This window comes from Aethalodelphis obliquidens, unplaced genomic scaffold, assembly GCF_003676395.1.
Source record: "Aethalodelphis obliquidens isolate GAN/ISIS:26980383/991018 unplaced genomic scaffold, ASM367639v1 scaffold3, whole genome shotgun sequence".
Classification (NCBI taxonomy): Eukaryota; Metazoa; Chordata; class Mammalia; order Artiodactyla; family Delphinidae; genus Aethalodelphis; species Aethalodelphis obliquidens.
The window spans coordinates 45,176,409-45,203,905 of record NW_020837947.1 but is presented as its reverse complement, the minus strand read 5'-3'; the positions used below and the strand labels follow the sequence as shown (position 1 = coordinate 45,203,905).

At 34.8% G+C, this 27,497-nt stretch overlaps 1 protein-coding gene across 1 annotated transcript in view; it reads right to left on the bottom strand.

The window, feature by feature from the left end:
* Positions 1 to 692: 692 nt before the first annotated feature.
* HDAC2 (histone deacetylase 2) overlaps positions 693 to 27,497 on the bottom strand; it is a 31,506-nt gene continuing 4,701 nt past the window's right edge. The window contains exons 2-14 of the mRNA XM_027088228.1: positions 21,180 to 21,292; positions 19,947 to 20,064; positions 17,954 to 18,028; positions 17,341 to 17,479; positions 15,196 to 15,337; positions 11,306 to 11,398; positions 11,116 to 11,224; positions 7,095 to 7,235; positions 6,741 to 6,849; positions 5,954 to 6,084; positions 4,837 to 4,992; positions 2,138 to 2,195; positions 693 to 1,052 (exon numbers count right to left, since the gene is read on the bottom strand). Coding sequence (XP_026944029.1) covers positions 1,022 to 1,052; positions 2,138 to 2,195; positions 4,837 to 4,992; positions 5,954 to 6,084; positions 6,741 to 6,849; positions 7,095 to 7,235; positions 11,116 to 11,224; positions 11,306 to 11,398; positions 15,196 to 15,337; positions 17,341 to 17,479; positions 17,954 to 18,028; positions 19,947 to 20,064; positions 21,180 to 21,292 — 1,415 coding nt within the window. The 3' untranslated portion in view covers positions 693 to 1,021. The remainder of the gene's footprint in view (positions 1,053 to 2,137; positions 2,196 to 4,836; positions 4,993 to 5,953; positions 6,085 to 6,740; positions 6,850 to 7,094; positions 7,236 to 11,115; positions 11,225 to 11,305; positions 11,399 to 15,195; positions 15,338 to 17,340; positions 17,480 to 17,953; positions 18,029 to 19,946; positions 20,065 to 21,179; positions 21,293 to 27,497) is intronic.

The following is a 27,497-nucleotide window of genomic DNA, read 5'->3' as shown; positions in this document are numbered from 1 at the left end:
TTTTCCCCTTTATGTTCAGATGCATACTCAAAGCCTTAATGGGTGGACACTCAATAAATTGAACCATAAATGACTTTTAAGTGTTGATTTCCTTGATTTGGAAACCTGGGTGCAATTGTGGAACCTGGATACCATGTAAATGCAGTACAAGAACCAGGTTTTGTCTAAACAGCAGGTTTTATTTTAGCCTTAATATAAACACAGGAAAGTTCTGGTAAAACACAACCATACAATTTCTTGTCTACTTGGTTTATTGTGGGGGTTGGCAAAAGAGTCACATGTAGCTCAGTATGGAAGCTATAGTTTCCTTTTCTGATTATGGATTTCTTCTTTCAACTCAGAATCTCCATTTCCAGTTTTTGAGAATCTTTGGTTCAGCTCAAAGATAATTCCTATATCTCAATTGCATAGCTTATATCATTAATTTCAGAGATAAATTATGATAATGAGATATCAATCTTCACCAACATTGACTGGTTAACCTATAGAGGACAAGACTGAAGAACTCCTATTACATTAAGAAATAATAATTACTGTAAATACAGTAATTTCCCTCAAGAAATAGTTTATGGATGTCTTTGAAGTTGCAAATCAGTATCTTCCACCTCTAGTGTATTCTATTTCTACAGAAACAGTCATGTCATTAGCCTATGAAAAAAGACTCCATGATGTAATAAACAGACAAAAGACAATCCAAGTACAATTTTTTAATAAAGATAATTACAAAAGATGGAAAAATCAGCTCAGAACGGCCAATTACTTCTTTAATAGAGCAGTTTTTTGACATAATAACACATCAGTTTTAAATACTATCACATAAAGCATGGTGGAGAAAAGAAATTTTGCTTCATAATTAGAAAACTCACAATAAAACTTGCCAAGAAAAACAAAACCGAAAAAAGCCATTTTGAAAATAAATACAGTCCATGCCAAAGTAGTATAAAATGAAGCCAGAAGTCTTCAAAAAGAAAACATTTTTCTTCCCAATATTTCCTCACTGAAAGTGATGAGACTCTCAAATTCAAGGGTTGCTGAGCTGTTCTGATTTGGCTCTGTTAAAAGAGGCAACATGAAATATTAAAAACAGCACAATCACCACTTAAATGCACCGACCAATGGATCAGTCTTCATTGAGTCTTCATTCTTGGCTCGTACCAAGAAACACGTTAAGCTGATAGTGCCTTGAGTGTTTTTGGAGTACTGACTGCCTTGATCTTTCTAGTGGTTCTACAATCTATTCCAAGTCATCCTATGAAGGCTAGCACAAAATTATGTGTGGCCAAGCTTTTTACATGCTTTCCAACAATAAACACCTCAACTATGGTTTTTAAAAAAATTATGTACGGTTTAAAAAACAAATTATGTTATGCTAGCCCAGTGCTTCTTAAATTTACCTGTCTCACAACACTAAAAAATCATGTATGCAGAAATAAGAGCACCATGAAAGACCACGAGTGCCTATATAAAAGTTAACAGCGGGCTTCCCTGGTGGCACAATGGTTAAGAATCCACCTGCCAATGCAGGGGACACGGGTTTGAGCCCTGGTGTTAGAAGATACCACATGCCACGGAGCAACTAAGCCTGTGCACCACGACTACTGAGCCTGTGCTCTAGAGCCCACGAGCCACAACTACTGAGTCCGCGCGCCTGGAGCCCATGCTCTGCAACAAGACAAGCCACCGCAATGAGAAGCCCGCGCACCGCAACGAAGAGTAGCCCCCGCTCGCCCCAACTAGAGAAAACCCGTGAGCAGCAATGAAGACCCAACGCAGCCAAAAATAAATAAATTATAAAAAAAAGTTAATAGCAAAACAAGGCTCAGATAAATTATGTTCAAGAATATAAACTGATCCATATTCAGCTATAATACTGATTATTACCAGTCTTTGTAATTCTTTAAAAGCAAGCTACATAAATGGAAAATGAGAAAGTAGATGACATATAAACTAACAGTTAAGATATATTGTCTTATGCACCATTACAGACTAAAATTCAGAGCATCTCACAACAACTTACTGATATTCCAGGTTCAGTTCAGTACTTCTCAAAAGAACACATGTACACCCACCCCAACCCCAGTATGTGCTCATTATTTTTATAGTATATGAAAATTACTAGATAAAGAATATAGTTTACCCTTTGGTATCTGTTTTTTCACCACTATTGTCCTTGGACTTATCTTCTTCTTTAACATCTAAAAACAAAAATTGGGAAAAGATTAACACCTACTTTGAAATATAAAGTGTATACATTTTATTTTAAAATATATCTTACTTAAAATATAAAAAACTGCCATATACAATCTTACTATTCATGAAATCAGTAACTAAATAAGCTTTGTGTTAGGTGCTGTACTAAGTGACAGAGGTTCAAGGTGTCAATATAACACTGTAGTCCTGCCTTTGGGAAGTTTTCTTCTATAGGATCACAGCACTACAGCCAGGATATGTGCTGTGAAGAAGTCCAGCCTACAGACTTGAGCATAGCACTGTGGGAGATTAGGAAAGCCTACGATGAAGAAGTGATGTTTGAGAGACATTCTGAAGAACGAATAGTTTTTGGGTGGGAAACAGGGAGAAGTATCTTGAACAGAGGGAAAACTTAAAAGGACTCTGAGGCAAGAAGGAATTAGGCTGGAAGGAAGAACTGAAAGACCAATGTGGCTGGAGTACTGTGAGAAGGGGACAGAATTAGATGAGGCCACAGACAAAACAGAGGGTAAATTCTATTACTTATGTAACCATTAGTTTTTTTTGTTTGTTTGTTTTGCGGTATGCAGGCCTCTCACTGTTGTGGCCTCTCCCGTTGCGGAGCACAGGCTCCGGACGTGCAGGCTCAGCGGCCATGGCTCACGGGCCCAGCCACTCCGTGGCATGTGGGATCTTCCTGGACCGGGGCACGAACCCGTGTCCCCTGCATCGTCAGGCAGACTCTCAACCACCGCACCACCAGGGAAGCCCTAACCATTAGTTTTTAACCCTCACTATATAAGTACCAAAACTTTACCATTAAAAAAAAAATTAATGAAACAGGAGGAGCAATACTACCTATTCAAGATCACTGAAACAAATTAGCCCAAATGTACTAAATTTTTTCTTTAGATAAGCAAATGAACCAAAGTTGTGAGGCACTGATTATAATACAAACACATGGCAATATGGTTACTATGACATTTGTTTAGGCTTCTGGCTTAATTTAGGATGTGCAAATTTAATAATTCAAAGTGCCAAATGGGATGGGGGAGGGAGGTAGAGAACAGAAACGTTCCTAACTTCAGGTTTTGAACTGCAGATTTTTAAAAATGTTTTCTATGGTAATATTTCTTTTATTTGTAGGCTGCAAAATTTTAACAAATGCAAGACCCTATAAGAAGAATTTCATTACCAAATTTCATTACCGTATCAGTAACAAAAGTATTTAGGAACTACTATGAGATTAATCTACCACCCGGCCATTAAGCCAGATCAAAAAGTACTCTCATTTTTAGCTTAAATAGCAATGAAAGATAAGCACCATAGTGCACCCACTTTCCTGTTTGGAAGAAAAAGCACAGAAAAGATAAAGATTTAAAAACAGGAAGAAACACCAAAATGGAAAACAAACAAACAGAAAAACCAGACAAGACAAATTAACAGTAAGAGAAAAAAATACTAGAAAAATCCTACAACTAAAGCTAAGTCCTTCTTACCTCCATCACAGCTGGAATTTCTGGATGTCAATCAGTACACAAGAGTAGACTGGAGCCATCATTGTAATACATTGGGAAGTTAAAATTATAAAATGGTAGACAGAGAACAGTAGCGTATAGAGGAGTCAATCCACGAACAAGAACAGAACTAGATGTGTCAGACATGCTACGGATTCCTAACTCTCTAGTAAAAAAGAACATGAGAGCCAGCTTACTCACATAACTTCAATATGATAGGAAAAGGATGTTGGACCAGTATCTCTGAATCAGTTTTCCACATGCTACAGGGTCAAAATTAACAGGTCAACTAAAACCTGTGCTCATCACCTTTACTTGCATATAGGTATCAGGTATCCATCAGGAAATGCACCAAGTGCAAGAATACAGATATTTAGCACATTGCATTCTCTAGCCATAAGCAGCTCAATCTAGCAGAGATATATATCAAGTCCCTAATGAGGTGCTATAATACAATGTGTTAAATAAAATAAAATGACCCAGGTATGTGTAAGTGCTCTGGAAACTCAGATAAAAATAACACATTCTGGTAGCAAATTCAATGCCCTAAAGCATCTATTTTCTCAACAAACTGACACAGCATTTTAAAAATTAAGACAGCAGAAAGTATTATCTCCTCCCAACCCAGTTCCCAAATCCCTTCCCATCTCTGCAGCTTTTATGTTTCCTTCATATAATTTCTGAACAAAGGCTATTCTCTGAGCCTTTTCAAAATAGTGAAACTAGTCTAAGGATAGATAATGTGACTCTTCTGTGTTTTATTCCCATCAAATAAAGTTACAGGTAGTTACAAATTATCTTAGAATTTCAGCTCTGCTCACAGGCTACATATGGATCTATAACCGCTTTGTCCTCTCTCTTACCCAATCTATATCATAGTGCAATGTTCACTATTTTAAGCCTATGTCGTCAAGAAGAGATAGTTTCCTGTAATATAAAAACAAATGTGACTGATAGCATTCAGAGAGCTCTAATTAAAAGAGCTTACTTACACGGGGGGAAGAAAAAAAGTCACCTACTTAGCACACTCACCCCCTCCAATACTTGCATCATTGACTTCAGGACCTCATAAAAATTGCAGTATAGCTCACTTTCAAAAACTTACAATTAATCAAAAAATAAATCTGACCTGTTTTTTTGTCCTCCGTTTCCTTCTTGTCTTCTTCAATTCTAGCTTTCTTTGCTCCTTTCTTATGATCAGCCACATTTCTACGACCTCCCTCTCCTTCGTCCTCAGAATCTGAGAATTCTTCATCACAAGCTATCCGTTTGTCTGATGCTCGAACTGATACATTAAAGATTTTTAATAAAAGTTTTGACAAAAGCAGTCACAGGTTTTACAATTGTTAAGTGCACCCCTCTACAAAAGAACTAGCCAGTCACCACATTTAGAAGTAAGGATAACAGATTTTAAGATTAGAACTGAATGCATGGCTTGCTAAATACTGAAAATTTAGCTTTAGGAAGAAATAATTCAAAGAAACAAAAACATTTGCAGATCTCATTAAAAAAACAAACAACTTTAGAGGAAAAATACTGTTTTCCTGATAGGTAGTGGGAATGATGTCTTCAAATAAAAAGTAATCCTTTATTTCAGAGTTGAGTGGAAGTAGAGAAAATAAAAAATATCATTAACACCAAGTATGTTAGAATGTCTATACCGTGATAGCATACCATTATGCTATAAACCTACGAATCATATTAAGTGGAATTAGACTGTAGAATCAAACAGAAGGTGCTTAATGTTATTCAACTCACTCTACATAAGTGCTTAATTTGTGGAAACTTTTGATCATATATGTAGTCAAATAAACTGAAATGGCTGATACTCCAATCAAGCTTTGAGACAGGAAATTAAATCCACGTAAGATTAAAAAAATGGTAAAAATAAAGACAAGTAATGATAGTGTGCTCATGAACAGGGGTCCCCAACACCCCGGACCATGGACCAGTACCAGTCTGCAGCCTGTCAGGAACCAGGCCACACAGCAGGGGGGTGGGCGGCGGGCGAGCGAATCAGTGAAGCTCCATCTGCTGCTCCCCATCGCCTTCATTACCGCCTGAACCATCCCCACCCCGTCTGTGGAAAAACTGTCTTCCACGGAACCAGTCCCTGCTGCCAAAAAGGTTGGGGACTGCTGCTCATGAAAACATGTGAAGTCCTTGGGCCACCAAAACCTTCAATTTATAGTATTCTTTTAATAAACCAGAAAAATGTAACAATACACATCAAGGGACTATCTTACTAGAAATTCTCTTGTCTGGATCTTCTCCATCTTCATCTCCACTGTCTTCATGAACTGCATCTTCTGGAATAGCTTGCATTTGGACTCCAGGTGCATGTGGCAACATGCGTAAATTTTCAAATAAACGCTGTCTAAATTACAACATGCGCAGTTATAAGAAAAAATATTTTCTTTCAGGTTCTTTTTAAATGTAAGAGGAAACATTATGCAAAAAATTGCATCTTTTATCTAGTTTAACCTATGAATTAAAATAGTAACATTTACTGAGCACTGATACTTTACATATTATTAACCCGTTTAATCCTCAAAATTTACAGGATAGATACTAACATCCCCCATTTCAAGAATGAGGAAATATAAGCACAAAGGCAAATTAACTTGCCAAAAGTCACAGAGCTAGTGTGTGGTAAAGAGAGGACACAAACCCAGGTCTGTGTACTACAATGTCTCTCTAAACACTCTGTTCTTAGATAAAGCTTTATCAAAATGTTTCAATGAAAATAAATTTCACTTTCATGTAAGGTAAGAAAATATAAAATTTATAGTGCCCCTTTCAATTAAAAAATCCATTTTAACTAATAGAAAATAGAAATATTTTTGAGCTATGAATCCCATACATTTTCCATTATTTTATAAAATTAATCAATAACCTTAAGGTTTCAAATACTTTTGACAAAGGAAATACCTATGTATAAAGCTAAAATGACCTACTGCATTTGGCCCTCTAAAAACTCCTAATGCTGTATCAAGATGAAATGTTTATCAAATCAATTCAATGATGTCTTACTTTATCTTTTCCATATATTCTGGAGTGTTCTGGTTTGTCATGTTTGAAGGACTAATATGCAGTTTGAAGTCTGGTCCAAAATACTCAAAGTAATCATTATATGGCAATTCTATCAAAAACAATGAAATAAAGTTACATATTAAAAGCTCAATTTTCACACAAATCCATGCACAAAATCCAGATTCAAGTTGTGAAATATTTCCAGAGATGATGTTTAAAAGTGAATGCAAAATGAATTCATTAAGTGACTGCTCTCCTATTTACATGGTTTTGGAATTAACTGTAATCACCTAAACATCTTTCTCTATGAATTGACAGTTCATCCAATAAAGACATCAAAATAAGAACACTTACCATTGGGAATCTCACAATCAAGGGCAACAGCAGTCTCGTATGTCCAACATCGAGCAACATTGCGGATTGTGTATCCACCTCCCCCAAGCATCAGTAATGGTAAATTGAAAGTTTTTACGACTTCTACACATTTAGCATGACCTAAAACAAAGAAAATTTGGGTAACAATACATCTGCACATTGTAACAGTTGGAAAAATAAATTTTAAAAAGATAATATAAACAATACTTTACTCAACCAAAATGGCTTTAATTATGTGAAAATTTCTAGTTTAAAACTTTTATCAATAAAACACCTTTTATGCAATGATATAGAAAACACAATAAGACATAACTGGCTATGTCAGCAAGTGTCCCTGATCAAATATACAACTATATTAATATTAAAATATGAATATAACACATTTTATTAATGTGATATGAAGATATTATATTCCTGTGAGGTTACCTGGAGGAAAAAATAAGTGAGGTTGCAATGAAACATTGTATAATCTAATCTAAACTGACTTTTTGTTACCACTTTCCTCCATAGACATATACAGAAAAATTATGTAAGGCTATACAGGTTTAACTATAGGTTATCGTTAGGCAGTGGTATTATGGACATTTTTCTTAGCTTACCTAAAATTATAAAATTAATATCTATTACTATTATAAAAAACTTTAACCAATTTCTATGTGTAGAAATTTCAGTATAAAGTAAACCTAACATGAAAACAAAATATTTCCTTTGGATGTCATAGTTTAGAAATCAGTTACGAGTTACTAGTAACTTCTTATATTATCATCATCATTCAGGAACACAAGTCAATGTTTAAAGCAAGAAAAAAATTCTTCAATTATAGAAGAAATTGACGTATGTTGAATAATATTTTGGAAAAATCAAAATAGTACAAAGAAAAAACTACCTAAAATTCTCATCCAAAGATAGTTTTTTGAATATTCCTTTCCAATTATTTTTAATTTTTAAAAGCTTAATGGTATGTTTTCTTCATGTAACTATACTGTGAGCATTTTCATTAAGTACTCTTCAGTAGTTACGTTGTATGCTTTGTGACCACCTAGAGGGGTAGGATAGGGAGGGTGGGAGGAAGGGAGGTGCAAGAGGGAAGAGATATGGGGATATATGTATAACTGATTCACTTTGTTATAAAGCAGAAACTGACACACCACTGTAAAGCAATTATACTCCAATAAAGATGTTAAAAAAAAAGGGTACACAAATATGTACAAATATGTGAAATTATGTATAAGGACATAAAAAGTGTAAACACATAAACATATAACATATATAAAAACATATATGTATATAAAAACAGTTATATTATACGATTCATAACCCAACTGTTATTACTGCAATTATGAAAATTCAGGCTTCTTATAATAAAGGAAAACTGCGTATTTTTTAAAGATGAAATAAATAAATAGTTAACAGTAAAGATAGCTGGCTAAACAAAGACATTTACTTTTCTTTCATCTCAAAACCTGATAAAAATGATTATAAAGGAATTTTTTAAAGGCTAAAATTTATAAAAATGAAGAATGGGAGAGCATACAACAGTATCAATATAAAGTAAGACAGAAAGGAGACAGACAAGAGGTAAACTGACTTCAGCAGTTTGAATTGAAGCTGGCAGTGGAGAAAGCTTGGAATCAAGTTTGACATTTGGGATTGCAAATATCTTTACATGCTTTATACAACGGATATTCTATCAGTCAGTTGAAATATAGATTTATAGTAAGAGTAAAATAAAATGCTGTAGTTTGTGATTATGAAAGCTATTGCTTTTAAGCACAAAGGCATTAATAACTTTCAAAAAGTTAAGAAAACTGACAGGTTAATACACATCTTAAGAGTACATTAAGTAGATTGTATCCATTTTGAGGAAACAGATGGTTATCTGCACATTATTTTCAACAATACGAAACTGCTGCTTTTTGGCCACTTTTGACCTAGCAAGAAAAGGGGCAATTATTTCAAATTATTCAACCTAATATAAGCAGAATAGATTGACTATGTCATAATTCTAATGCTGGCTGGCATAGGAGCTATTGTAACATCAAATAAAATAGCCTTTAATACCTGTATTTAGTTATTAAATTCCATTTAGGCCAAGAGTTGTTCTGGAAAAAGTTCTACTTGAGAATTCTTCACATTTTATGAGAGAATTCAAAGCAGAACATGAACTTGTTACCTAAAAGTTCACAAGGAAAACAACTCTAAAATCATGTACAATATCTGTGAAAAATCACAACTAATCCATACATAATAAATTTTAAGAACTTATTAAATAAAATTTCAGATTTATTCTTATACCCTAGCAGTTCATTCCATAATGGTGATCTTTACTTTGGTCTGCACCTCTAGCATATGTTGATTTCAACACTTATAAGCAAAGAACAGCTCCATGTTCTACCAGATCTACAGAGGAAATTCACCCAAACAGGAACAAGTCAGAAGGCTGTTCTTCATGGAGGTAAAACGGACAGAACACTTGATCCATGTGAATATAATGTACTAGTTATAAATACTGGCAATTTACTAATGAGTAAGGAGAAAACTAAGGAAATGACAAAATTGTATGGGGAAAAACAAGGTATGCAAAAGGAAATTGAATAAGCTGAAATATGCTTTAATGTTGCTGGTGATGCCATTAACACTGAATACCATGACCAAAATTCTGGTCTAAATACCAGATTTCAATTGTAAAAATGGAAATATTGGAAGGGTATATGCATGTGTTGGGGACAAAGTGGTGGCTCCCTCTTCTTTCACAATGGAAAGTGAATATACAAGGTTAAAATGAAAAATAATAAAGCTTGGGGAATTCCCTTGTGGTCCAGTGGTTAGGACTCTACGCTCACACTGCCAAGGACCTGGGTTCAATCCCTGGTCAGGGAACTAAGATCCCACATGCTGCATGGTGCGGTCAAAAAAAAAAGAAAGAAAAGTTTATTTATGTTATTTAAAGAAAGGTAAGCACCAAAAGAATCAACAAAAATTGCTGAAAATTATGCTAAGTGTAATATGCGGAATCAAAAAAACAAATGAACAAACATAACTAAACAGAAACAGTCATAGATATAGAGAACAACAGATGGTTGCCAGAGGGAAGGAGAGAAATATATGAGGGAGATTAAGAGGTACAAACACTGAGTTACAAGATAAATGAGTCACAGGTATGAAATGTACAGAGTGGGGAATACAGTCAATAGTAATATAATATTTTTATATGATGACAGATGACAACTAGACTTAGCATGGCGATCATTTTGAAATATCAAACCACATGTTGTGGACCAGGAACTAACATAGTGTTGTAGGTCAGTTATATTTCGAAAACAAACAACAAACAAACTCATAGAAAAAGAGATCAGATTTGTGATTACCAGAGGCAAGGAGTCAGGGGAGGGGAGATTAGATGAAGACAGTCAGAAGGCACAAACTTCCAGTTAAAAGATAAATAAGTATTAGGGATGAAATGTACAACATGATAAAGATAATCAACACTGCTGTATGTTATAAATGAAAGCTGTTAAAGAGAGTAAGTCCTAAGAGTTTGCATCACAAAGAAAAATATACATATTTTTAATGTATTTCTTTAATGTTGTACCTATAAGAGATGAGTGTTCACTAAACCTACTGTGTTAATCATTTCATGATGCTGAAATCATGACATTGAAGTCAAATCATTACATTGTACATCTTATGCTCACATGGTGCTGTATGCCAACAACATCTCAATAAAACTGGAATAAATAATTAAACAAATAAATAAAAGTTTTAAAAAAAGAAAATCGCTGCCTTGGTTGGTATTGCAACAAGCCTTACAAAACTACTCATGTATGAATATATACATAAATTTGACAAAATAAAAGATACATACATATGACAAAAACCCATAAAAAACACATGGCTCCCTGTTAAAATAGCAGGTAAAAATTAAATGACAACTTTTATAGGAGGTTCTTAGGAAGAAAAAAAACTTTCTTCCTGGAATATCACCCTTCAAATTGCTTACCTTTGACTGTCAAATTGAAGCAACCAAGTCTATCACCGGATAGTGAGTCTGCACCACACTGTAGCACCACAGCACTAGGTTGATACATCTCCATCACTTTTGAAATAATCTATGTACAAGGTAACAAATGTTAATGTCTCTAAAAAACATTTTAGAATTCCTTTTCATTTTTGAAAATAATAATACTTACAGGCTTAAATATCTGCCCATATGATTCATCATCTATACCATCTCTCATTGGAAAATTGACAGCATAGTATTTGCCTTTTCCTGCACCAATATCCTAAAATACATAGTTAAATAGATCTCAGAGAATATATCATAATAAAAAGTTTGACATATTTAATTATTAAAATATTTTTAAAAGATTAAAAGACTAAGTAACAAAACCCAATTCTTAATTCATCTAGTAGGCTGAGAAAGGAAATAATACAGAAAAAGTACATACTACAACATTTATGGATGGCTTATAAAGCTGAAAAGAACCAATTCCACTTAATCTGTAATGATTATATTGGGGAGAAAAGAAATTTAACACAGTTAAAGGCAATTTGAAGTTAAGTATTACCCAAGAAATTTGTCATAAACAAAATACACATGACAACTTTATAGGTAAAACTGTAGGAAATATAAACTCTGAGCCAAAGAACCCTGCAGAACAATTGTCTCTAAAGTAGAATCCTTCTTGTGGCTCACAATCTGGTATGAGTTTACTTATAAGACTTTCTTGAAGTTTTAACAGTTGCAGACTAAAGCATTGAAATCTGTTCTTTAACTGGGCTTGAAATAAATTTTGTTTCTACTTGTTGAATAAGTACCACTCTAGGCATTAATACCTCCCAAAAGAAGCAAAGGAGAGAAATTGAGAGCTGGGTTCCAGCTACACACACACACGCACACACATACACACACACACACACACACACACTTACTTAAAATATACATACATGTACTATATACTTATTTATTTGTATATGTTATGCATGTGTATATCTATGTATGTGTATGTTCATACAGATATATACACACATAAACAGCTGACCTTTGAACAACAGCAGGGTTAGGGGTACAGACCCCCGTAGAGTTGAAAACCTGAATTTAACTTTACAGTCTGTCCTCCATCTCCATGATTCTGCATCTGCAGATCAACCAACTGTGAGTTGTTTAGCACTGCAGTAATTATTTATTGAAAAAAATCTATATAGAAGTTCAAACCTGTGTTGTTCAAGGGTCAACTGTATATTCCTAGAAGATATGGCTGAGACATTTCTACAAAACAGTGCTTTAACTACAACATCAAAGGATTGGGGGTAACTGATTCTTACATGTTTTAAATTACAGTTGACCCTTAAACAACAGGGTTTGAATTGTGGGTCCACTTACATGCGGATTTTTTTCAATAAATGTATTGGAAAATTTTTCTGGAGATTTGCAACAACCTGAAAAAACTTGCACGTGACTACAGTCCAGAAATATTTTTAAAAATTAAGAAAAAGTTAGGTATGTTATGAATGCATAAAATACATGTAGATATACATATACAGAATATGTTAACTGACTATATTATCACGAAGGCTATTAGTATTTATGCTTTTGGGGAGTCAGAGTCATATGCAGATTTTCAACTGCACAGAAGTCAGTGCCCCGACCCTCTCATTCTTCAAGGGTCAACTGTATAATGTCTCAATATATATGAATCTTTAGAATTACTAATACAAATACATGTTCTTCCCTTATCTCTCATGGAACGATCTCAGCTTGAATCCATTTTTTTAAAAAGCATAGCTTACCCTTCAATATTAGAGTTATTATGATCCAACTTTCAATGAAAAAGCATGAAATTACACACTCACTCCTACAATTTTTCTTAAAGAATCTAAATTTTTATATAACTAAATACAAACTATACACATGTGGACAAACTTAAAGAACAGTAAACCCCTAGACTTCTGCACTAAAAACACAGATGGAATACATGTTGACACTAAGATTTCACAATACAGAAAGTTGGTCAGTACTTCTCACTCTAGCTAAAGGCTGGTAACTCAGAACTGGCCTTTGTTGGACCAAGTTTTATACCTTTCATTTCTTACTCCACAACTACTACTTTATCACACCTTTGGTTTTTTTCTTCCACCTAGACTACTGATCTAATAAATGCAAGCATAGTTCTAACAACAATCTAAGCTTAGAGTAGCCTTCTTTTCTGATTTAGAATGAATTGTCAGGTAGAAAAGGTAATGTTTATTAAGTTATGCTTGAGTTTCACGAAAGTCCAAATACAACTACACATATAATGAAGCAGTTAATTTTAGTTTCCTAAATTTGGGGGACACCTTTATAATATGCAAAAGGAAAAAATTTTGACATTTTATACAGGGAGTATAAAATCCTAAGAAAAGAGATATTGAAAGTCATTCTCAATCTTTTTTTTTTTTTTCATTCTCAATCTTTTTAAAACACATATTCTCCAATATTTTCTAACAACTTCAAGTACACTGTCAGAAATTAAAACAGAGGCTTCCATTTGCTATTTCTGAGATTATTAGAATTGTATTGCAAAGACACTATCTTTCTTTAAGCTTAAAGCTGGAAAGCTTTTGCTTCATTTCTACCAGAGTGCAATGGTTATACACAAACAAATTCTACTGGTTTAGAACAGTGGTTCTCAAACTTTAGTGTGCAGAAAAGAATCATCCAGAGTACCTAAAGTCTGAGAATATGTGCTTCTAAGTTCTCAGGTGATAGTGATTCTGCTAGTTTAAGGATCAATCTTTGGCAACCACTGGTCTGTAAGATAAGACCAAGTGGGGAAAGTCACTGAATGAGCTAACATGGCAAGAAAGAACTGCAAATATAAATTATTTTAAAAGCCACATAATTTAAACTGAAATAAATGAAACAAATGACCTCTTACCCACTTATAAAGTAAGGTTTCACCATCTGAATTCTTACTGAAAGAGCACAACCTTGTGATCAAATAATTAAGTCATACATTTGAAGACTACTTTAAGGTCACTCTGAACTTTTGGTTGTTAAACTATAAAGACATACCACAGATCTGAAAAACAACCTTAACAAAACAGCTTAGAACCAATGTTGAATGCCATGCCAAAAGAAATCTCCCATATAATACAGCTAAACTAAAAACAGCTGTTTAAATTTCAGAATAAACTTCAACATGTTTGTAGTTTGGTTCAAAAAACCAAACCTCTAGTATAGCAAAAACAAAAACAAAAAAAACCCACAAAACAACTTCAAGAGCACCAAATGAAAGAAGATAACAGAAATATAGAAATAAATGCACTTAATGTAATAGGCAGGCAGGATAAGCTATGATATTCTTTCTCTCCCCAAGGCGGGGGGGGGGGGGGGGGGGGGGGGGGGGGGGGGGAGAATATACATACATTACAAATTTCAGAAGCCTAAAGAAAAAAAGGGATTAAAATTAGACCAATTAAATAAAGACCAATCATAAAAGGAGGGCAGTACAAGAACCTTAAAAAGACTCAATTATTTTATTCCACCAATCTTTATATTCAACAGCAATACAGGCTACCATCAAGTAGGTTTTGAAGATTCAAACTGAACATCAAGAAAACTGCTTCGGGCTTCCCTGGTGGCGCAGTGGTTGAGTCCGCCTGCCGATGCAGGGGACACGGGTTCGTGCCCCGGTCCGGGAAGATCCCACATGTCGCGGAGCGGCTGGGCCCGTGAGCCATGGCTGCTGAGCCTGCGCGTCCGGAGCCTGTGCTCTGCGACGGGAGAGGCCACAGCAGTGAGAGGCCCGCGTACCGCAAAAAAAAAAAAAAAAAAGAAAACTGCTTCATGCTTTGTGGATGTTCAAAAATATTTATTCAACCAAAGAAAAAAGCTCAGCAAAAGAAAGCCCTTTAAGTTCTCGTTGAATGTTTGTTTGTAGTCAGCAAAAGTGAATTCCAACAAATGTTATAGCATATAAAATGACTAATCCTTCATACAAGATTCAAATTAATGACTCAGAAAAACATTAGTTCAGGTGTAAGATTACTAACCTCCTAGGTTAATCTCATAATATTTATTCAGACAATTCAGTCTTACCCTCAAGTCTCCTGTTCCAGGAAAGTATTCCCCATATTTATGGAATGATACAGTCATTACACGATCTGTTGTATAAAAAGCTTCTTCAACACCATCACCATGATGGATATCAATATCAATATATAAGACTCTCTGATGATACCTGAAAACAAAACCTTAAGTAAGTTTCCAAAAAGGTTTTAAGACGGGAAAAACCACCATGGATTCAGGAAACCTATTTTTGAGCTCCTGCATTCCAGAATGTTTAATCCCCTTTCTTTTCTTTACTTCCAGCATAAGACACCATTCAAAGAGACCATCCTGAAGTTACAGTTTGAGCCTCAGACCTTTAAATCTTCCCTTTACACCCAATCTAGGTGAGAAAATGTACTTACTCTGTGAAATCTGCCCTATTCTGCTTTAAAAACATAGTATATGTTTCTGTACATTAATAACTGAAGATTATACCTCACTTAAGATTGTTACTTTAAAACATCTCTCTAGCATATCTTTAGTATTATAAAATAGGGTTTGCCAATCTATGGTCCATAGGCCAAATTCGGACAATGGCCTCTTTTTGTATAGCCTTTGAGATAAGCATAATTTTTAACATTTTTAAATGGCTGAAAAATACAATCAAAATAATAATTTTGTGATATGTGACAATTAAATGAAATTCAAATTTCAATGTCCATAAGTAAAGTGTTACTGAAACATGGCCATGCTCGTTTGTTCACGTATTGTCTATGGCTTCTTTTTTATTTCAACCGAATGCTTGTGACAGAAACCACAAGTGGTATTCTCATCACTTCACAGTGCTGCTTGGAGAACTACAAATCGCAGTAAAATTCGAATGCATTTTAAGAGCCACATGTATCACCATACTGGACATCTTATGACCAGTGCATACCCATGTCAAAACAAGAAAAAAGGAAAGTGAATTTCATATATCATCCTTTCAAGGCACAATGAAGTGAGGATTATTATGGAATTAAATGGCAGAGCACTGTGTTTATTTTACAATAATACCACAGCCATGTTAAAAGAATACAATACAGGCTGACATTACCGACTAAGCACTCACAAGAATATCCTCAACTCGCAGGAAAGCAACATTCAGAAACTTGGAAAATAAAAACCAGAATGTCTCATCATAGACTTTCTTAAAAAAAGAAAAAAAAAAGTGTGAACAAAGTTAAATGTCTGAGTGGCTCATAAGCTGTTTCCAATAGTCAATTAATTAAATCAAGTTTGCACTAGTTGAAGAAGTGTGTCCAGAGAAACTACATTAAACCTGTTAAGACTGTTAGCATGCAGGTAAGAACTGCTGCTCAGAGATGAAGACACAGCAACCAACATCAACAGTGAATTAAAAAACAAGGCAAATGATTTCAAGGGGTTTTGTTTGGCTCTCAATTAGTCAATTGACAGAGATCAGTTGTTTATTGAAGGAGTCAATACCTAATTTTAAGTAACTGAAAAATTAGCCTTTATAAATAGTATGCATGGAATAACTTCAGGCAAGGACATTTTCAAAGTTAAGAAAAGACCAATTTGTTACAATCTGAAGTAGAATCTGCTAAGATGTGTTATAACTAATGAGGGTAAAAAATCTAACTTTGTAAATCTCCAAAATCACAAATACCGCTATAGATACTGCTCTCAAACTGCAGTCAAGAATAACTTTAACTCCTGTAGCAACTTAGATGATTATATCCATTAGCACAAAACCCCATTCTATGTGGAAGCTAGGCAGTTAGCTGGTCTCATTCAATAGGTAAACAAATTTCCTTTAACATAGGTTTCAAATTTTTGCCTTCAAAAGTTAAAACTTACAAAATGTTAGAACATAAACTTCTCAGGTCATGTCATTTTTCATTAATTAAAACTATACCTCCAATCTAAATTGTCAAACTACTTCTAATGTTTTTTAGAAAGGTACTTAATGGAGCCTCAAACATTGATATGTACTTCTCATTCTTAATAATCCAAGGACTGGGCAAATTTCCTGTATTTTTACAATGGTTTGGAATGAATCCACAGATGATGATTCACCATTAACTATTTTCAACCCACTGTTCACTTTTATTTTTTTAAGCCATAGATTTTTATTGTTTTAAATAAAACACTTTTTCATAGGAAAAACATCAACACAAATTAACTTACTTTAGTAATTCAAGGATGGCAAGCACAATATCATTAACATAACAGAATCCTGATGCTTCTGATTTCTTAGCATGATGTAATCCTCCAGCCCAGTTAACAGCCATATCAGTTTGTTGTCGGTTTAACTTCACAGCCCCAGCTAACAAACAAGACAGGGGAGACTTTTAAATGTTTAAGATAAAAAATTAGTATAACTAGACAAAAGCCCTAGTGGAAAGAGTATGCCATGCATAAGCAAATAAGCAAGAGTATAAAACCATAAAAGGATCATTATCAAGGGCACTAACAGTTTCTCCTTAGGTAACTATTTTCCTATAGTTGTGATCCGATTAAATAAGAGCACATAGATGGAAAGGAGTAGTGACAATGGTAGCTAGAAGTCTCTAAGTGAAAATGCAACTGAAGTAAAAAACTGAAAATTAAAAAAAAAAAGTTTGAGACATTAAGATCCCAAAACATGGAAGGGGGCTCAGCTAAAGAAAACTGTACTCTGCTAAACACACTTTTTGTTATTAAAATCCGCCACTATTAAAACTTGTTCTAAGCAAATAACCCAAAAGATACATACCAAGTTTAAATCAACTTTCAAATTTGACCAAATCAGGACACTTACCAACTGAACCACCAGTTGAAAGCTGACAAAACTCAAAGAGCCCATCAAACACTGGACAGTCCTCTCCGACATTAACTGTGGAAGATGGATTTCATTAATTTCTATTCATTCTGTGAATTAATGAAAGCCTTTTCTTACAAAAACTATTTCCTACAAATAACGTTTGTTTGATGCAATCATAAAACATACACAGCACAGCAGTAATCTAAAGTTTGCAATTTTATCCAAGGCAGTTAAAGTGTTATATGTGAAATACCACCACCAATTCTTAACATGATTATTTGTGGAATATGTCTGCTTTATTAACAAGAAATCAATAGCTATCAAAATATAAAAGGTATTTGGTGTTATTTAATTAAAACATGGGCTTAAATTTTCCAGGCATTTCTCCTTAAATATACGACAGTAAATTAATCAAAACTCTAAAAACTTTAAATAAGTAACTTCAGTTGCTTTATGACTTACATTCTTTAAAACTCCTTAAGTACACAGAACATCCAAAACTTTGAAATCTATTTTAGTGACTACCAAAAAGATGTAACAGTTGGTTCCCTACGTCCATGGTTAGCATTGATCTTGAAAGATGGTAAGAATTAACTAAGCTCATGACAGCCAAGATACAGAAGAAATATTTAAGGCACAAGGAGACAACACATGCAGATATACCACACATCACGACATATTTAGTTCCTTAGTACTGAATGAAAGAGGAACTAAATATGTCGTGATGCATATAACCCATTCTCAGTTTCTCCTCATCCCTTAATTTATATCCTCTTCAAAAAAAGGGTCATTATTTTATGTAGCTTTGCACATCCTTAATTCATTGACACTATAATGAATAAATTTTAGCTTCCTGCTATTCAGATATGATCAGAATCTTAATACAATTCAGTATTATGTAAATTTTAAACCAATCCTGTTAATTCATTTACCTTAGGGCTACCCATGACTTAATCTAAGCCTGCATCCCCACTGAAAAAACAGGGACAAATAATATCTATTTATATTACAGCATTTTATTGAATCAAATGAGATAATCTATGATAGAAATGTACATGAAGTTCTATGAATTTATGAGATGTCTAGCAACTACACTTAATTTAGTATTATTGAAACTGTTCTTTTTTTTAAAAAATCATTACTGAAGTCCATCAATAGAAACATCAATGAGAATGAATTCCAGTATCAAGCTTTAAAAGACACTGTTCCAGTCATTTTAGAATGACATTTTGCATTCCATCTTCAAGCCAATCAATCTCTAATAATAAAATACCTTTTATCTACAAAAGAGAACACTATGTAGAAGAGAATCAAAAGCTCCACTAATACAACAAAGGGAAGTACAAATTATATGTACAATTGTCCCTTGGTATCCACAAGGGAGTGGTTCCAAGACCCTGAGGATACCAAAATCTGGGGATGCTCAAATCCCTTATATAGTATTTGCATACAACCCATGGAACATTCTCCCATGTATTTACATCAGCTCTAGATTACTTACAATACCTGATACAACGTAAGCATGTAGTTGTAAATTCAATGTAAACAGTTGCCTACAGGAGGCAAATTCAGTTTTGTTTTTTGGAACTTTCTGGAATAGTCCAGATTAACTAAAGCACCCAAACAGAAGACAAGAGGCATACACACCAAGCTAAGGCCAAAGTACAATCTTTTTTTTTTTTAATGCAGGGCAGTGAGGTCTCCCCACCAATATCCATTACCCCAAAGTTAACAAGGAACCAAAACAAAACGCAAAGAAGATCCAGATAGCCCTTTGGCAGTTTGGTAGACCAACAAGCTTCAAGTAGGTTTTTTGTTTTTTTTTTAAAGTAGCTTTAGTATTGTTACATGGACTTTTTAAATCAGTAAATAATTAAAACAATATTTTAGATCAGGAAAATACCTAGATTTGGATAACTAATTACAAGCTTCTAAAAGTACTCATTTATATTTATCATTACTAATATATACTTTTAACATAGAAACATACATCTCTGCATCTGCTTACTATACTCGGACATGTTATCTGGTCTTATTGAACGTAGAAATTTGATGTACTCATCGCTGTGGTATTTTGTCATTTCTTCAGCAGTGGCTTTATGGGGCCTCTGTGAAGAAAAATAAATGTCAGAATTGTGGAATTACAACTGGTAACATCAGGGTTACCAAACACAAAGTATACAATTTCCCCTAACAATACTCTCAAAAGAACTAGGTCTGCCAGAACAAAATAGATAAATTCCAAAGCAAATCCAAATTTATACATGTGTGTTTTAGAAAATAGAAATCAAATCCAAAGATAATTCACATTCCTTTAAAAAAGATTAGGCAGGCCTAACACCAACTATGAATTAATCACTCCTTTTATTTTAGTGGAAATAGGTCAACCCTTCTAAAGACTAATCCACGTTCATAAACTCTACTTTCTCTTATTTTCTATCACAAACCTCCTGCTCTATATCCAGTAATTTCATCAATGACCAAAAAGCTTCAGGAAGGATAAGTGAGACTCATTCAGGTAGAATGAGATTCATTCTCTATTAGTTCATGATCTCTCTTCCTTTTCCTCTGACTATCCAAATCATCCTTGTTCCTAGGATCGTTTCATTTATGACACACTTCTGCCACAAGGCTTCCTAACTGAAAGTCTTATCCAACTCCTCTTCTCCAAATGTCTATAATCTGAAACAAAGAAGCTCACATATATTACCCAACATTGTTAACTGCTTCAAGTTTTTCTCTTCTCCCCAAGTGGATAAGAATTGTTGCATCTTATGTCTGTTTATCTATACTCCCACATCTTCTACAAAATAGACACTTTGCTTGCTCACTAATACAGTGTTCCTATACGCCAACAAATATTGGTAGGATTAATTTTCTGCATAATTCTTTTTTAACAGTCCCAGGTCAACTCTTCAGCAGCAGACAGGTCAATAATTATCATAACAAAAATATTTAGTATGCTAAATTGAGTTGGTCTCCAGTTATGTGAAAACCTGGGGAAGGGAAACTGTTTTTTAAAATGGTTGAAGGAATAGGGGGAAAAAAAGAGGCCACAGCTCCCACACTCTCAAGTTTTCTCTGAAGAATAAAACAAAAAGAGGAGTTTCTGTTTTCTTCCACACCTTTTCATCTGCTAAATGCCCTCCAACTTTGAAAACAAAGTTTCAAAGTAGTGGTTTAAACAAACAAACAGTGAATATTTACCGAAAGGTATACTCACATATATTTCCATTTTTCTATACAAGCCATAATTTAGCAGCAAGTTATGGGTCATGCGGATCCTATGAGGTTTCATGGGATGACCCTGTCCGTAATAATAATTTCCAATATCACCTAAAAGAGGAAAGAGACAAAATGAACAATACAGACAAGAGAATCTTCATGAACTATTAAAATTTATGTGTCCACCATTAGACGACATTTATCACCTAAATAAGCTTTATTTGAAATCTTAAATAATAATTTTAGATTTTTCAACTTTCAAACTGTATTAGAAAACCAAGATCCTATGCACACTTTTACATACTGATGACTCCATCAATACATTATGTTTGTTCAAAGATTAAGGCAAGCAAGCTTTTCTGATTTTTAGTTTACTGAACTTTCTTATTTAGGATTAGCCCAAATAAAATACTCTTTACTCACTTACAAAAGTTTTTGTTCCTTAGAGTGATACCTGCTTTTAGTATTTACTGGCAAATTTAGATGCTTAAGGTACATTCTCTGAGTTTCACCAGTATGACTTAAAAATTTTATAGCAAATATTGCTTCTTGGATGATTCTCTGGTGTGCCAAAAATCCTTTATAGTTGGTATTATCGCGGCTACAATGTTTTATATATCCATATCACAGTCAATAAAAATTTTGGTAACTGAAATTTGGATCCTAAATAAAGTTTTGCTATGATGACATATTTATTACATTTTTCAAGGTAATAAGGATATTTTTTCTCATTCTTCACAATTAAAAAGTTATAATTCCTAACCTATCTTTTTACGATATATATTACATCCCAAGGCCTTAAAACTGACACATAAGATTTATTTTAAATAAAATAACACCAGGGCTACCCTGGTGGCGCAGTGGTTGAGAGTCCGCCTGCTGATGCAGGCAGGTTCGTGCCCCAGTCCGGGAAGATCCCACATGCCGCGGAGCAGCTGGGCCCGTGAGCCATGGCTGCTAAGCCTGTGCGTCTGGAGCCTGTGCTCCACAACGGGAGAGGCCCACGTACCGCAAAAAAATAAATAAATAAACAAAATAAAAACACCAAAATCCCAGATTTTTGTCTACCAGATTTCAACAAAATTAATACTTTAAGGTAAAGATCCAGTGTTTCTATAATAAAAAGTGTTAAGGATGCCACTTAAATATATACCATTTTTCTAATGTAATGGGCAACTTTTACAACAGCCTTTATTAGAAATTACCTTCAGTACTAATTCTAGTTTTTAAATAATCAATTCTAAAATTTTGTTAGGATAGCCAAGCTGATTTTAGTGGCTTGAAGTTAATCATTTAAACATGGGTTCATATAATAAAAACTAGGGATAAAAAATGCCATTTACTCCCCTTCTAGATCAAAAAAATCTTTCAAAATCCTGCCTAAATACACACCTTTTTTTGTTTGTTTAATGAAAACTAAGAATTCAAAACCTTTTGCTTCTCTCTTCCATATTTTTGATAACAGTCCAGGATGAACATTCACTTTTATAACATAGCCGTTTCTAATACTACTACTAATTGATTTTGTTGGTACCGCACCTCTAATTTACTTAACTCTTCATTTTCAACACAAGCTCTCTTCTGAAAACAATTCATATATACACATGGTCATTTAAAAGGAAACTTTATGTTTTAAAGGTTTATGTTTTAATTGTTTATGTTTATAAATTATGTTTTATGTTTTAATTTTAAATTTTAACCTTTCTTAATCTGTACCAACAGTAAAGCTAAGACAATACAGACAAGTAGCAAAGCAGAGCTATGGGGACACTCCTCTGCATTTATCACAATTCAGTCTATGAACGCAGGAAACAAACTACCTCCCAAGCTATAAAGCTCCGCTCTACATCGCGGTAGTACACATAAAGTTCCTTGAAAGCAGCCTGGTCTCAATGAATTCTTAGATGTAGAAAGCCCACTAGAGACACGAAGCATCATTGAGCTAAGGTTAACGCAAGGAAGGTATTTCTAAGTTATCATCACTACCAAAGGAGATAACGAGAGTACGAATAAAGAAACTAATCTTCACATAACTTGCATCTGCCCCTGTGTAAGAATTATCAAGATGAAATATCTCTAATATCTACCGTATCTTAAGATCAAATACTCTAGTTATGTACATACTGAGAATCCAGTGAAAAGTAATCACTAATCTAATAATGGGAAAGACCACAATAATCTATAGAAGGGAAAGTACAGTTGCAATTTCTCAGCAAGAGTGCTTGATAAAAAAAGATGTTAGCAATAATTTACATTTATTGACAGCTTACTAGAAGGCACTATTCTAAGCACTTCATGTGTATTATCTGTTAATCTTCTCAACAACCCTATAATGTAGGTATTATTACTACTTTCCTATTTTATAATAGTGAAGATGGATGAGATGCAGACAGGTCAGGTGATATTGTCAAAGTCACAACAGCTAGCAATAGAGGAGCTAGATTCAAACTCAGGCAAGGCAACTCTGCCAATCTTCTTAAGTAGTAGCTACTGGGAAAGCAACGACACTTATAGAACCTAGAAAGAAATGGTAGGGGGAAGCCTGACAAGAAAAGGACATAATACAGAATACAAACATTTTAATAAAGACTTAAGATCTTTGTTGGGCTTCCCTGGTGGCACAGTGGTTAAGAATCCGCCTGCCAATGCAGGGCACACGGGTTCGATCCCTGGTCCGGGAAGATCCCACATGCCGCGCAACAACCAAGCCCATGCGCCACAACTACTAAGCCTGCATGTCCCAACTACCAAGCCTGCGTGCCACAACTACTGAAGCCTGTGCACCTAGAGCCTATGCTCTTTAACAAGAGAAGCCACTGCAATGAGAAGCCCGCGTGCACACTGCAAGGAAGAGTAGCCCCCCGTCTCTGCAACTAGAGAAAGCCCGCGTGCAGCAACAAAGACCCAATGCAGACAAAAATTAATTTTTTTTAAAAAAAGAAGAATATGCACACTACTTAAATGACACATGTCCACAAGGGCAGCCAAGCTACAGATAACTGCTATTTGGCTTATGAAGAATTCTTCCAAAATGTAAGGGGGGTCTAAAAGAACCATCCCCAACTTTTTTCCTGCTTAATCCCCTATCACAAAATTCTCTACATGGGTGCTCTGCAGCCATCTACTTTTTCATAAAGATAAAATATGGCTTTTCTTAGTTTTAAAAACCTATGGATTTCATTCATCTGATTTAAATAGTCAGTAATGTAATTTGGGCATTTAAAATGTTACCCAAAATAGTTTAAAATGCTTTACCAATGAAATAAGCATCCAGGAAAATTAGCTCTAAGTGGCTCCTTGAATACAACAAACTTTGTCAATGTGAAGTAATTACCAAAAAGATTTAGTTATCTGCAAAATTTTCAAAGCTGCTCACTCTTCAAGAAGCTATCAGAAGAGAAGTGGTTACTAAGGTCTACAATCTCTTTTATCTAAAGTCCTCTAAAGTCCTTGAGACTAGATACATTTCAGACTTTTTCAGATTTTATAAATGTAAAATGATAAATCTGCCAGATATTATGTGATAACCTGGAGACTGGGCAGCCTTCTGTAATCAAACATTAATATTTCTGCAGCAAAAATGTATGAATATTCAGAATAAGAGGAATAAAGATGATAAACATTAATTCAGGTTAAGCTTTTGATTCCAAATGAGTTACAAAAATTTCTTTTCACCTTTCAGATAATTTTGGACTTCAGGACTATGAAATATAAAATATACCCCTGAAGAAAAGCTGACTAAAAAATGATTCAGGAAAAAACAGAGAGCTACTGTATTATTTTTGTCTTCCAGACTAGTTAGTCCACTAGCGGCTTTAACACACTGGCCACTTCTTGAAACATTCACTCTTGGCTTCCACAATACCACGTTCCTGGACTTTACTACCACCCCACAGCCACTCCTCCACCAACCTTGAAATATCAGGGGTTTCTCAAGTTCACTCATTCACTGAACAGACCAAGAACCTACTGTGTGCCAGGCAGGTGCTTGGGTATGTCAGTGAATCAAGAGTGCTGCCCTAAATCCTCTTCTCTCAGGAATAAGCCACCTAACTGCTCAATTCAGAAATTTAGGAGCCATCCTTTATTCAGTCATCACAAAGCCCCAACTCCATTTCCAATCCATCAACAAGTTCTATAGGTTTTACTCCCAAAACCTCTCTTAAATATGTCCATGTCTATCAGTTGCAATTATTGTCTTGTACGTGGACCAATATATACTTAATTCTTGCTTTCAGTGTTCACATTCTATTACGCTTTACCATTCTTTCTCCACTTTCCAGAGTTCTCTCTACTTAAGAAACCTTCAATGGCTTTCTGCTTCCTGAATATTCAAGTCCAAATCTCTTACCACAAAGTCTTGTGTGGTCTGGCCCTTTACTACTTGGCCTGGCACCCTACAGTTCCCCCATGTCTTCCTCTTGGCTTCCTTTCTGTTAAGTGTACTAGGTTCTTTCTAACTACCCAGGCTTTGAAGTTTGCAATGTCTTATGTAGGAAAACTCTTTTAAGGAGGCTGGCCCATTCTGTGCCTTCAGGCCTTCCCTTGCCCGATTTACCCTACAAAGGTCCCCTCTCTTACTATCTAACAGTCTTATTTTTTTTCTCCTTAAAGACATTTTTAAAAAATTTTTTAGATTTTTATTTTACATTGGAGTATAGTTGATTCACAACGCTGTGTTAGTTTCAAATGTACAGCAAAGTGATTCAGTTATACATATATCTATTCTTTTTCAGATTCTTTTCTCACATAGGTTATTACATAGTACTGAGCAGAGTTCCCTGGGCTATACAGTATTATACAGATTAACTGTTTTATGTATAGTAGTGTGTATATGTTAATCCCAAATTCCTAATTTACCCCTCCCTCCCACCTTTCCCCTTTGGTAATAACCATAAATTTGTTTCCTAAGTCTGTGAGTCTTGTTTCTGTTTTGTAAGTTCATTTGCATCATTTTTTTAGGTTCCACATATAGTAAGTTCATTTGCATCATTTTTTTAGGTTCCACGTATAAGTGATATCATATGATATTTGCCTTTCTCTGTCTGACTTACTTTACTTCGTATGATAATCTCTAAGTCCATCCACGTGGCTGCAAATGGCATTATTTCATTCTTTGTTATGGTTGAGTAATAGTCCATTGTATGTATGCACCACACCTTTATCCATTCCTCTGTCTCTGGAAATCTAGGTTGCTTCCATGTCTTGGCTGTTGTAAACAGTGCTGCAATGAACATTGGGGTGCATGTATCCTTTTTTTTTTTTAAATCAATTTATTTATTTAATTTTGGCTGCACTGGGTCTTTGTTGCTGCACACGGGCTTTCTCTAGTTGCGGTGAGCGGGAGCTACTCTTTGTTGTGGTGCGCGGGCTTCTCAATGAGGTGGCTTCTCTTGTTGCGGAGCATGGACTCTAGGCGTGCGGGCTTCAGTAGTTGTGGCGCACAGGCTTAGTTGCTCCGCGGCACGTGGGATCTTTCCAGACCAGGGCTCGAACCTGTGACCCCTGCATTGGCAGGCAGATTCTTAACCACTGTGCCATCAGGGAAGTTCTGGGGTGCATGTATCTTTTTGAATTAGAGTTATCTCCAGATATATGACCAGGAGTGGGATTGCTGGATCATATGGTAGCTCTATTTTCAGTTTTTTAAGGAACCTCCACACTGTTCTCCATAGAGGCTGTACCAATTACACCTCCGCCAACAGCATAGGAGGGTTCCCTTTTTTCCACACCCTTTCCAGCATTTACTTCTAATATGGTCTTATATTTTCTTCTTAGGACTTCAATCTTTTCTCTACCTGGCACAAAGTAGGGACTTTAAGCCCATTTGATATTTCTGAACCCAAAGCTGACTTCACCCTTACACTTGAACTTTTAAATCTTATCTCATCCATGTTTCAGTGCTGTTATTATTCCCTAAGAGATAACTACACTCCCTCCTCAATTCCAACTGTTTCCTTTAAGGATTTGTCAACACAAGCATTTAAAATTTTTGTTAATGGAAAGACATAATTACTAATACTTTTTTTTTTTTTTTGGTAGCAGCGAAACCTTTTTTTTTTCTGTAGCCGTGGCAATAGTTCCACTCTTGGGTCACCAAAGGAAAAAAGAAAAATGTTTTAGGTACCAGATGTTGATCTCGCCTTGGACATTAAAACTAGACAATGTAGAAAAGGATTAAGTGGTGGACTGAGTCAAACAGAGATACGAATCTATTTTCATGGGGAAAATAAATAAAACGCCACTTATCCTACCTGTCTGTAACTAGAGTGGGTGTAAGAATTAGAGAGAATATTATATGAAAGTGCTCCAGCTA